The sequence below is a fragment of the Delphinapterus leucas genome, chromosome 19 (assembly GCF_059928025.1).
Source record: "Delphinapterus leucas isolate spDelLeu-1000000601 "Yukka" chromosome 19, BTC_Dleu_Yukka2, whole genome shotgun sequence".
NCBI classification, from domain to species: Eukaryota; Metazoa; Chordata; class Mammalia; order Artiodactyla; family Monodontidae; genus Delphinapterus; species Delphinapterus leucas.
In genome coordinates, this window is record NC_143147.1 from 57634318 (window position 1) to 57647496 (window position 13179).

The window sequence follows — 13179 nt, forward strand, 5'->3', positions numbered from 1 at the left end:
AAGGCTGGAGCACAGGCTCCCTCGGAACCTGCCAAACTGGACTGAGGAAGCTGCCGGGCATGGCTCCAACGGGCACTTGCTGATCCAGTCCTGGGATGGGCACAGGGGAAGGGGACAAGAGGGGCCTTTCTGAGCAGAAACTCCATGAGGCACTAACTCCAGGGTAAATTAGGAGGGCTGTGAAGCAGGAGTCTCTGGGCTCCCCTGCAAGCTGGTGGTTTCAGCGTATGTGAACTCATCAGTGATTGCTTGGGCGTATCCAAGACGTCAGGGAAATTCAGCCTCCACGGAGATCAAAGGCCCCAGGTGAACCACATGAGTTTCTGCGGACGGACGCTGCCACCAGTACACACAGCTGTGATCTGTCCCTATTTAAAATGAGTCCCAGCTCAGAAAGCTCGGTGTCCTAACCACCCACCTGCACTCTGTCCCCCCCACATTCCAGTTCCCTCGGGGGCCCCACAGTAGGGCTCAGCCCACCCCTCAGCTGCAAGCAGACCTGCATCACCCTCGTCCAACAGGTGGGCTGCACAGGCCTCCACCCAGCGGGGTCGCTGGTCTCTTCAAAGCCCTCTCCCAACAGGCACCAGCTCCAGGAAGTAACCCTCTCACCAAAGGGGGTCTTTCCTTTTCTGAATAACGGGGCATCACCCTGAAGTAAGATGTGCCGGTGCCCCTTCAGCCTCCAGGAAAATTGGACAGGAGTATGTGAAGGGCCGCCCAAGCCAGGAATCCACACTGACAGTCATGCCATGTGAGCAAGGGCCAGGCTCAACATCTACCAGCACTTCTGCTCACTCGCTGGTACTCTGCATTACAAAACCACTGCTGAGATTAGCATTGCAATGGCATCTGCTTTGGGGTGAAAGAGGCTCCCTTCCCAAGCCCAGGGCCTGCACAGAACCCTGCTCTCTGGCCCACGTATGCCAGCAGGGACAGCAGGACTCAGGACCCTATTTCTCTCCAAGTTGGTGACGAGGTCTTGTGACTCTGACGTTCTCACCTACGGGGCAATGAGAAGCTTCTCCCCGAAGCAGAGGACGTGGTGAGTGGTGGCTGCCCACCTCTGGGCCCAATGCCTCTACTGACCCTTCAGCCCTTGGCAATGCTTCTCCCAGTGGGCTGAACCAAAGAGAGCCCCTGGAGAAAGCAGGGGCCCAGGTTCCTGCAACCTTCCAAGCTCTCAGCCACAAAGGTTAAACTGAAAAAAGAAGCCTTGTCGGGATGATTTAACTCTGAAATGGGAATGACCATTTGGAGCCAGATTCCCCCACATCTGCTTCTGGCAGAGGCAGTGTGGCATTTGCAGAGCCAGGTCTGGCTTAGCTCCAGGCAAGCGTCCTTGGAGGAGTGGGAAGCCGTGACACTGAGTGAGACAGCGCCCAACTAAGGGTTCATCATCCTGTGACTGCTGATGTAAACAACGAGCAAAATACACGTTTTTGCTTTCATTCTCTAGTTACAGAAGCAACTTCCAAAAAGCGGAGGAGCAGAACAAGAAAGCAGTAGGCAGCGCCTTCCCTGAAGCTGCATTGAACAGCAAACGATCTCACGTTTGCAGAGCAATGAGAGAGTGGGGAACGCACGCCCGAGGGCAGGAACAAGGGACAAAGGCACAGGCAGCCCGGGTCTCCACAGCCAGGCCTCAGGCCACGGTACCTCCACAAGCCTACTGCCCTCCCACCCCACCCGTCCCCTCCCAAGGATGGACAGGACCGGAAGGGGTCAGACACCTTTACAACCTCCTGGGAAGCAGTGCGTCTCCCTAAGCAGGGGTCAGAATCCTCAAGCTGCTCTGCAGGCTCCTCCTTCACGCGAGGGTAAAGACTGAGAAATACAGCCTGGCCACGCATCCAGAGCAGTAAACAGGTCTGAGGACCCTCTCCGGACCCTAGAGTGGCCCACGCCCTCCACGGCTTTCCCCCAGGCCCAGCTGGCGCTCAGAAGGTGGGAGGGACCCGATGTGCGGACCGGAGGAGGATGATGTCAGGACAGAGGTGCCGTGTGGATGCTTTGAGACCTGGGGGGCCTCCCACTCTTTTCACGGCACCTCCTTCGTGGCAGGCGGCCTCCAGGACCTGAGAACAATGTTGCAATCCATCTCCTAGGAAAAGCCATCGGATCAGTGTTACTACCATGACTAACCCAGAGGCTGCTGCCATGCTTGGCCACCTCCTCCAGCTTCTTAATCAACAACTAGAAGCAGAGACCTGACCTCCCTTTTCACGTCAAAGGGACTCCAGTCCAACAGGAGACAGGGAAAAACTTAACTCACAACATCACTATACTGAGGACACATCTGTTTTGAATTTTCCAGGGCACAAACACAGGATCCTAAAAGTAGGGCTCAGGCCCACACGGGTGGCACAGCCTGCTGCCCTCACTGCTCTGTCCAGGAAACCAGGGGAAATGTATTTTTCCAGCCTTGTGAGGCTGAGCTGGTTTTCACTGCACAGGTGCAGACAGTGAAGCAGGCGAGCCAATGCTGTCACTCCTCCACAGTGATTGGAAAATCATTTAACAGGCTTTACCTTGAGATTGCGGCCACGAAGGGCTTCAGTTCCTGAGGCTCGTAGGCCCGTGCGAAGGCCCAGCACACATAGCAGGCGGCGTCCCTGACGTTGGAGCCCACGCTGCAGGCGCCCCGCTTCTCCTCGTATGTCAGCGCCTTCAGGATCACGGTGACAACTGCACATGGGAGACAGAGACCATGATGCAGCCAAAGCAGCACTCAGCTCCACAGACGCTGCACCTGCTGTACCACAACCCTGCTGGCACCTCAGCCCCAGAGAGGCAGGTGTGAGCAACACACATGGTCCCACCCAAAGTCACTCTGAAACTCACGACCTGCTCAGAAAGGGCATCTGCAAGGAAAACACAAGTCTACCAGCTCAACTCAGGTGAAAACGTTTCTCAAAAGTTGCCCCAGGGCTTCCCTGGTGGTGCAGTGGTTGAGAGTCCGCCTGCCAATGCAGGGGACATGGGTTCGTGCCCCGGTCTGGGAAGATCCCACATGCCGTGGAGCGGCTGGGCCCGTGAGCCATGGCCACTGAGCCTGCGCGTCCGGAGCCTGTGCTCCACAACGGGAGAGGCCACAACAGTGAGAGGCCCGCATATCGCAAAAAAAAAAAAAAAAAAAGTTGCCCCAAAACTCCTAGAGAATGGCACGGACATGCCTGCGGGGCCCACCAAAGGGACGCTGCCGGGCCCAAGGAGACACAAAGGGACACAGAGGCCACCAGCAGCAAGGGAAAGGGCTGGCATTTCACGGGAGCAAGAGGAGGGTGAGCAGCACCACCTGGGACACCTTCTGATGAGGAAAGAGTATCTGATCCAGAGGACACCGGACCCTGGAGTCCTGCTGTCAAGGGGACCACGAACGACAGACGGGCTTCTAATTCAGCCGCAAAGCAGTTACCAGCTGGTGAGCAAGCTCAGAGGGAGGAGACCCCGTTACACAGGTGTCCTAGCTCTGCTCAGAGGGCATCTGTGACCTCACCGAGCTTTAGGGCTAAGAACTAGGGTGACAAAGCAAAGCCCATGGTCATTCTGTGCTAACTTCAGGGATAACCCAGATACATTTACTTACCTAAAACACCTGTGATATTTAAAGTAATTTGAAGTACATACAGATTGTCCTTCTGGTTCCATTTTAAAATGTCTCACTGAGTTTTTAATAGTGCACATGTAATTTTTGATTTTATAAAGAGATGAGAGAATTTAAGACACATGGTAAAAGCACTGTAATGTTTAAGGGAGCTGAAATTGTACTGTATTTACCTATTAAATTTATCAGATTCATGTATTTCAAGTACTTGGGAAAGGTTTGCTTATTAGAGACATGTACTTAAAAAGAAAATACAAAACACTCATGCATAGGGTTTTAAAAATATAAAGGTACTGAATTAATTTTATAAATGAACAACTGTTTAAAGCCTCTTAAAATGATTATAATAGTAAAATGTAATAGAAATAACCCTCAGAAAATTTTTAACTAACAATTCAAAGGTAGAGTATTAATTTTTTTAAATCACACTCAATGAAATTCTCTGAAAGAACATGCTGAAGACTGAACATCAGTTCAATCTACTGATTCAAAACAGACAACGATGCTGCCATAAAGCACACTGAACAGCTCCCACGGTGTTTAGAGAAGTATTAAAAGTGAAAATGAAGGCTTCCCTGGTGGCACAGTCGTTGAGAGTCCGCCTGCCGATGCAGGGGACACGGGTTCGTGCCCCGGTCCGGGAAGATCCCACATGCCGCGGAGCGGCTGGGCCCGTGAGCCATGGCCGCTGAGCCTGTGCGTCCGGAGCCCGTGCTCCGCAACGGGAGAGGCCACAACAGTGAGAGGCCCGCGTACCGCAAAAATAAAAAATAAATAAATAAAAATAAAGTGAAAATGAGTATCTGTTCTGAGAAGATGGCGTGGCCGCACATGCCAGCTCCCGGGCACCAGGGCAGAACCGCTTCCGTGGATCACCATCCAACACTGGGCCACCGAGCACAACAGTGGACGGGCAGGTACAGAGCCCACGCCCCCCAGGAGGCCAGGGGTGGGAGCACATTCTTCTATCTGTGCACACGGCCAGAGTCTCCCTGTCTCAGCGGCACCACCCCTCAGGCCACATGTTGCAGACACAGTGGAGATGTCCGGGGTAGAACTGGAACATGGTAGCGTCCCATGTGGGGCAGGTGGTGCCCAGACAACTCATGCACGATTCTCACGTGCATGAACTGGTGTGAGCGTGTGAAGGTCGATGCATAAGACAGCAGGGGAGATCAACCACTGAACAAAGCGAACAAAGAAAGAGCCAGAGAGCCAGCGGTGAGACGGATAGGGTCACAAAATGCACCAAGTGACCAAAGGCACAGCCAGAGGGGACCAGCCCTCCCTGCGGCAGCCCCACCCTCTCAGGCACATCTGGACTGGGATCTCCCCTGGGTCTGGGCACCTCAATTCTCTCTTCTCTATCTTCTCTCTCTGCTGTAAGCTGCAGTCTGAGAAAAGACACTCCAAGTACGGATTTAAGAAAAATGAAGCACCAATTATTTGCACATGCAACTATCATCACAGAAATTATCTTCCAAAGAAATGTACCTAGAAACAGTCTTAGGCAAAGAATCAAAAGAAACAATGGCAGAACTATGAATATTATATACAAATGTCCCCTCTGCCTTTTGCATCTAAAGACTTTTGATTCTCCATAGAGAGCAACAAAAAATAGATTTGATTCTGTACCATTTATTTTGTATACATATGATGATTACTTTTAATAAGATTTGTACATGTTCACATAAATTTACTTGAAATTACACAAAATAAATGTACTCCAAAATAAAAATCTCAGAAATTGTGTTATCAGTTATATGCATCTCAACCAGGACTGAGGACCTCAAGAACATGTTTCCTCAACATTAGCAGCACTGCAAGGGCACCTGCACTCAAAGTTTTGGCCGGGCACCCACGCTGTGGACACCAAGGTCACTCACGCCTGGAGCTGGCCTTATTCCTCCTCTGTGCAGGCTGAGGACTCTAAACATGGAGCCACTCTCTTGCCAAGTTCTCATGTCTTCAACCCAATGGCAGTACAACACCCCACACGGGATACGCAAAGGCCCCTCAAATTCCACGTCTGAAACAAAGCCCATCTCACCCACACATCCCATGTCAGCCAGTGGCCCATGCCCCTCTGGGGCACAGTTCAGGGCACAGTGGTCATCCCAGGGCTGCCCCTCCTTGCTTCCCTGTGTCCAGTCAAGGCCTGCCCCACCCATAGCAGCCACACCTCTGCAGAGGACCCCTTCACTCTGGTCCAGCATCTCCCTGCCCAGCCCCTCCATCACTGCTGGACCACTACCAGCCTCAGCCTCTGGTCAGCCTAGTGACTCACCTCAGCAGAGCAGAGCCCAAGCTGTCCATGGCTCCCTCTCGTGAGTGCCCCAGGGCCACTACACCAATTCCCCACTGGCCTCGCATCTCTCTTGGCCACAACCAGGTGCATGCCACCCCTCCCACCTGCAAAGCCCCCCGGAGCTCTCTCTGCCTGGCATCATACCCTGGGAGCACCAGGCAAACTTCCCTGAGCAGGAGCCACTGAAGCTAACAAGGGTCTGCCTCCACCAGTCAGCACACCAGGAACTAAGCTCCGCTTTCTGAAAGAGTACCTGTCCCTCTGTGTCTACCTCCTAAAACTGAAGCATACAGTTAAGACTCACAGAGCACGTATACCCAATGTTCACTGAAGCACTATTTATAACAGCCAAAACACAGAAGCCATCTTAATGTCCAACAACAGATGAATGAATAAAGAAGAGGTAGTGTACATATACACAATGGAATATTAGTCATAAAAAAGAATGCAATAATGCCACTGGCAGCAACATGGATGGACCTAGAGATGATCATATAAAGTGAAGTAAGTCAGACATAGAAAGACAAATATATGATATCACTTACATGTGGAATCTGAAAAATAGTACAAATGAACTTATTTACAAAACAGAAATAGACCCACGGACACAGAAAACAAACTTATGGCTACCAAAGGGGAAAGGAAGGAGGGACAAATTAGGAGCTTGGGATTAACATATACACACTACTTTATATAAAACAGATAACCAACAAAGTTATCTACCGTATAGCACAGGGAACTATACTCAATATTTTGTAATAACTTTTAGGGGAAAAGAATCTGAAAAAAAATGTATATATATTTTACATATATATATATATATATATATCACTGGGCTGTACCCCTGAAACTAACATGACATTGTAAATCAACTATACTTCAATAAAATAAAATAAAAAATAAAAAGACTCACGGAGCATGTATAAATGCCAAACCAAACCAGAGGACACTACCACAACTGTTTCAGATAAAGTAGTTAAATCTAATCAGCGATTTTAAAATTATTATCCAAACTTGAACTAAACCAAATCTGTAATGCTTCAAATTGGTCTTCATTTGTCTTACCTGGAAAAGTTCTAATTTACCTGGAATTACTCCTAGTTTTCTAGTGTTGTTCATATTCACTCTCTGTGTTAAGGGCGTAGCCCATTCATGGCCCAATGCATGTCAAAACTAACAGGCTGTGGCACCTTGAGGGGAAGCATTGCATAAACTCGCTGTCACTGCCGCCCCAGATTCTCTAAAACCGCCACTTTACCCAGTGCCCAGACACTTCCGGGGAAGATTGTTCAGCAACTCTATAGCCTGAGGGAAATCTGGATGCTAACTGCTGAGTCCCAATTTATCCGTCCATTGGACAAAATCAATTTCAAAATAGACAACTATGAATGACAGCGGTCAGTACTGTCCACTTCTACTTCAGGTGGACGTCGCACCCAACTACTACACTGAGAAATGCTCAGGGTCCCCAGGGAGAAGTCCACCTCCACAGGGACACGGCCCCACCCTCAACCTGCTTGCCTCTGAGGCCCCTGAGTGGCTGGGGGAGCCTGACCCCAAGTAATTGTGAGATGGCTCGTGAGGTCGACCAGTCACGAGGAAAAGGACACGCACTGTCATCTGTACCCACTAATAGACGTCTGCCTCAGCACAACAGAGACCCCCGCATGGCTGACTGGCATTTATTGGTGGGAAAATCGGCAGACTAGGAGGTCCAACCATAGGCTCATCTGGCCCACTGCTCTGTCTCAAGGGTCAGGACCTGCGCACCCACCACCCATGTGTGGCTCCAGGTGCCAGTCTTCACTCGCTCCACAGACTCCTTGGCTCTGCTCCCCAGCCCATCCACTTCTCTGTCTCAAGGAATGGAAAAAGGTCAGTTTGTGAGAGGGCAGTGGGAGCCGTATGCTGCACTCGGGCTCAACCCTACTTGAGAGAGAAAAGATCGGTGAGAAACGTGGGCTCTGAGTTCTGTGTGGCAAGGTGACCCCCACAAACCCCAACTTTGGTCCCTGGCACCCATACATATGCATGTGATGTCCTTGGGTAGCTGCCTGGCCCTCCAACGACATGAAGGCGCTGGACTTCCCTGTGTCCTCCTGCATCCTCCAACAGAGCTAGGTCAGAGAAGTAGAGACCCAAGCCCGCCTGGGCCTCAGGGTCTCACTGCCAGCCCTGCCCACCCATGTGGCCATGCTGCTGTAGCTGCCTGGCAAAGCCTCCCTGGCAAGTCCCACCCCAGTCCTTGGCACAGGCAGTTTCAAAATCTTTCTCTCGAAAGCTCCAGTGACCCATTTATAACACCTGCCACAAACATCAGTGGCTGAGATCCAAGTGCAGGTGAAGAAGTGCTGCCAGGAACGAACACAGGCCTCGCTGCTGGACTGGGGTCTGAGAGAGGGGACTATGCAGCCACTGACAGCAATGGTGGGACACCTGCCTCACAGTCACTGGAAAGGAATTTGATTTTCATAAAGTAAAATAGCTCAGAAGGAGAGAAAGCAAGATGATGGATTTCTTCAACAAGAAAACTGGAAAGTGGGGCTCTCGGCTCCAATTCATCCCAAGGTGGTAGTAAGTACCATGCCCCAGGGATAGAAGGATGGGGTCAGGCCTGCTTCTGCTGCTCCTGGGCAAGGCCCATGGCTGCCCCCGACCTCTCAGGCCTTCACCAGCCTCTTCTGTGCGAAAGTATGCTCTGGGCTTCCAGCTCTGATATCCAGGGACAGGAAGACAAGAGACAGACCAGCCCCAGTCCATGCAGGGTACTGAGCAATCACAGAGCTTTGGGGGAGGAGGTGGTATATGACGTAGAAATAGTCTTTGCCCTAAACTTTTATGAGAAGTCATTATCAGAGAAAAGAATTCAAAAACTAACAACTCTTTCCAGATCCAACAGGTTTAAAATACAGAAAACTCTTCAATAGCACTGAACAAAGACCTTTCTCACGGTTCCAATTACACACTGCAAATACATGTCAAATATATAAGATTCCCCAGAGGGCTTCCTTTTGGCAACCCAGAGTCCAGCAATGTAATTTAAATACCCTTCTCTCTAGACAGCATGTCATTTGTCTAACACCAATCGCCTAAGGACAAAGCAGCCTCCAGGTGAGAGAAACGACTTAACCCTCAGAGCACCAAGTCCCCACTTGCAAGGCTTACAAATGCACATCTCCAGAGGTCAGGAGGAACCCAGTGTACTTTTCAGCATCCACAAAAGAATCATCATACAGCCAGCACAGAAGCTATGTGTTTTGATAAGTAATGAATTATACTAATTTCAAAACAAACTCATCACATAAGGAATATCACTGCATGGGGCCAAGTCTCCCAGGATCACTGGGCCATGTCTCCTGAGATGCACTAGAATGATATCTCTCAGGACGCACTGGGCCAAATCTCCCAACACGCCCTAGAATAACATCTCCCGGGATACACTTGGCTGAGTCTCCCGAGATGCCTCTGAGCCTGGGCACATGATGGCGCTGTCTGGGGAGCCAACACTCAGACCACGAACCTGCTTGCCCAGAGTCTGAGCCCAGGAAAGTACCGGTTTCCCGGGAGCAGGTGTGGCCATCACCACAGAACTTCTACTTCATCCACCAGTACAAACAGCCATCATACCTTCCTAAAGAATGCAGTCCAACTTGCTCAGAAAAAAATATGCTGAATTTGCTGGGGGAGAGGAAATGACGGACAGAAAATCTGGTTCCACAGACATGTAGTTTTCGGTTCCCACAGGACATCTGAATAACTGTCCCAAAGGCCCTTAGCTGACCTGTGGGCAGCACTGCCAGCCACAGCACCAACCACTCAGACTTGCATGCTGGCCTTCCTTGGAGGATGAAGGACCCCTGCCCCACAGACACTGGGAGACCCCAGCCAGGGTTCGTCTCCACAGCGCATAACGGAACGGGATCTTAGCAGCATCCGGTGCGGTTTGGGGTGGGCCCCTGGTTACACTCTCCCCCAGGTGTCTGAAGCACACTCACCTGCCACAGTGGGAGCATCCATGAAGCCCTCTCCCTTTCCACAGAAAGTCACATGGCTGTGCTGGTCCAAGAGCCCTCCCACGCATCCTCCCTATGAACAAGACCCCCGCCACCACTGCCCATAGTGCTGTGGCTCAGAGCCAAGGCTCAGCTGTCGAGAAGCCAGGAACAGATGCTCTCTCACCAGGTGCTCTGAAAACACAAGTTCCCAGCACATGTGAAGCCCACAGTCCAGGCTAAGTGGGTACAGCCATTACTGTGATGCATATTTAGCCAAGATAAGGACTCTCCTCACAAGAGAAACACAAGGCAAGACAGAAGGAAGTTACTGTTTTAGCCGGAAAAGTCTTGCCTGAGGGCAGGACCTTCTGAAATGCTTAACACAATCACAAAGCAATACTGAGGCAAACAAGAAGCACCTACTCTTCCAGCTGATTGTGCCCTATCCCCTCGGTGTACAGGGCAGTTCCTGCCACATCACCTGCTCAAAGGATGTGATTAGCAAATATTCCTGCATAAAGCATCTCAAACCTCAGTAGATCAATACACTTAAACTTTTAAAGCAAATAACAAACGACGTAAATGTGGTATAATGGATAAAGATGGGATGGCAAATACACGTAAGGAGTTCACATATATCATACGAACATCCCAACCTAAAAAGAGGAGAAAGAGCGGATGAAGAAAGTTGAAAAAATGTGAATGTTGAAAATAAGGACAAGAGAGCCATTTCTGAAGATCACACGGACAGAACCTGACTTTCAACGAAATCCCCAGACATGCATGTTGATGCAGCAGGCCATGTGGCCATGACCCACCCTGACCCACCCACAGGGCTGTGGGCAGAACGCCTACAAGCTGACCCTGAACTAGCAAGTCCATTGCCAGGCACCTGTCCTGAGGAGACAGTGCAGGCACTGGTCTATGCTCAAGCCACTCACCATGGGCTCAGGAGGAGCAAGTAACAAAGTGGTGAGGGCAGCTCTGCAGTCCGACGGGCCTGATCCTGTGTGCCTGAGCCTCCCGGGGAGTGTCCCCAAGTTGTCACGAGAGCCGCACTGCTGCGACCATGGTTTGTAACAGCAGAAACAAAGCCCTGCTATAACAGGGAGGGGGAATGGGAGGTGATTAAATACAACAGAACCATTCAATGCAACTCAAACTGCCACCCAAAATAATATTAAATGACAGGAGGACACTCAGAACTCCCAAGTACACTATACTTAGTCAATGGCTCGTGTGCTGAAACCAGTGACAATCATACTCACTCTGGGCCAGGCCCCTGTCCAACTAACCTTGAGAGGCGGGGAACTGAGGCATAGAGGGACAGCCCAGGACTTGGACTGCAAAGCCAGCCCATGCATCACACTGAGAGAGCCCCAGATCACTCATGCTCACGACCCCCATCTGCCACAACATCAACAGGGCTGATCTCCAGGCAGCAAGATTCCAGGTTTCCTTAGCTTCTTCTTTATGTCACTGTCCCAAATGTCCATAATAACACACATGATCCTCACGATCATTAAAAAAGACAATACAACACTTTAAAATATGGTTCCACACTTTTCCACTATTCAGGGGGCACTGATCCTTCTCAACATCAAACACATTTACTCCATTTAGAAACCATTCCTACGTGGAACATGGATCAGAGAAGAGAGGAGGACAAATCAAAGAAGAGTAAACATTAAAACGACCTGTGTGCTCACTTCAGCAGTACATATACTAAAACTGGAATGATACAGAGAAAATTAGCATGACATCACTTATATGTGGAATCTAAAAGATGACACAAATGAACCTATCTACAAAACAGAAACAGATTCACAAACACAGAGAGCAGACTTGGGGTTACCAGGGGAGAGGGGGTTGGGGGAGGGATGGAGTAGGAGGTTGCGGTTAGCAGATGTAAGCTATTATACACAGAATGGATAAACAAGGTCCTACTGTATAGCACAGGGAACTATAGTCAATATCCTATGATAAACCATAATGGAAAAGAATATTTAAAAAAAAGAATGTATGTACATGTATAAGCAAATCACTTTGCTGCACAGCAGAAATTAATACAACAGTGTAAATCAACTATACTTCAATAAAAAAATAAATATGAACTACCAAAAGAAAAAGGACTTCCCTGGTGGCACAGTGGTTAAGAACCTGCCTGCCAATGCAGGGGACACAGGTTCAAGCCCTGGTCTGGGAAGATCCCACATGCCGCAGAGCAACTAAGCCTGCGTGACACAACTACCGAGCCTGTGCTCTAGAGCCCGCGTGCCACAACTACTGAAGCCCATGCGCTCTAGGGCCCATGTTCCACAACAAGAGAAGCCACCACAGTGAGAAGCCTGTGCACCGCAACCAAGAGTAGCCCCCGCTCGCCGCAGCTAGAGAAAGCCCACGCGTAGCAACAAAGACCCAATGCAGCCAAAAAATAATTTTTTTTAAAAAGAAAAAAATTTAAAAAACAAAAGATCTGACACCAGTTGAGGTGACAGAAAGACAGAAGGTAAGCCCCCCACCACACACACAGGGGTCCTCCTCCAGCCCACAGCAGCCCACCCCACCCCAAGCGGGTACCCCACCCAGCCCACAGTGGTCCCCCCCCCACCCTTGGGGGTGGCCATGACAGAATGCCAATAAAGCCGGATGGCTGACAACCTTTGAGGCCATGGATTCCTTGTCGCTGCTACCACAGCATCCACCCAGGTGAGATCGGGCACGTCTTTCCTCCCCTTCAGCTCCCTGGACTCCAAAGAGGTTTAAGGAAGGTACTGAAAGTCAAAGCAAGTGGCCAATACAGGAAATGCCACTGTGACTGCCGTGGTGAGTTTCCACGAGGCTGGACGAGCAGGTACACTTTCCACAGGAACTCCTGGTTAGACTGTTTAAAATAAATATCTGGTGTCTACCTGGTACAGACACAAACCGTTCTAAACCAGCTGGTTCCAAGTAACCCTTCGAGTAACCTTGGGCTCAATGTGCTCAGCCAGTTTACTCGACCTTCTGCCGTGGGACACAATGCCGAAAACACAGACTTCACATGATCCCAGGTGTCCAAAACTTTAAATAAAGACCTCAGTCAGGAGAGTTCTTTTCTTTAAATAATTAATTTTTACATGTCACTTTTTGGACTGTACTGTAAAATAACCTGAACAAGTATCTTTCCTATTTTAAGAGACAATCTCACATCTTTTTTTAAAAAAAATCAATTAAAATACACCAACATGTTAAGATAGAACATAAGCAAAAGCACCTCCTCTCTTGGG

General features: G+C 49.9%; 1 protein-coding gene across 5 annotated transcripts in view; it reads right to left on the reverse strand.

The window, feature by feature from the left end:
- Nucleotides 1-13179, reverse strand: part of TBCD (tubulin folding cofactor D) — a 177676-nt gene that overhangs the window by 74004 nt on the left and 90493 nt on the right. For all 5 annotated transcript variants that reach the window (XR_016389022.1, XM_089901471.1, XM_089901470.1 and 2 more), the window contains exon 14: nt 2532-2688. Coding sequence is in view for 4 of the 5 variants with exons in the window: in XM_089901471.1 (XP_089757597.1) it covers nt 2532-2688 (157 nt within the window). In the remaining variant the exon portion in view is untranslated. The remainder of the gene's footprint in view (nt 1-2531; nt 2689-13179) is intronic.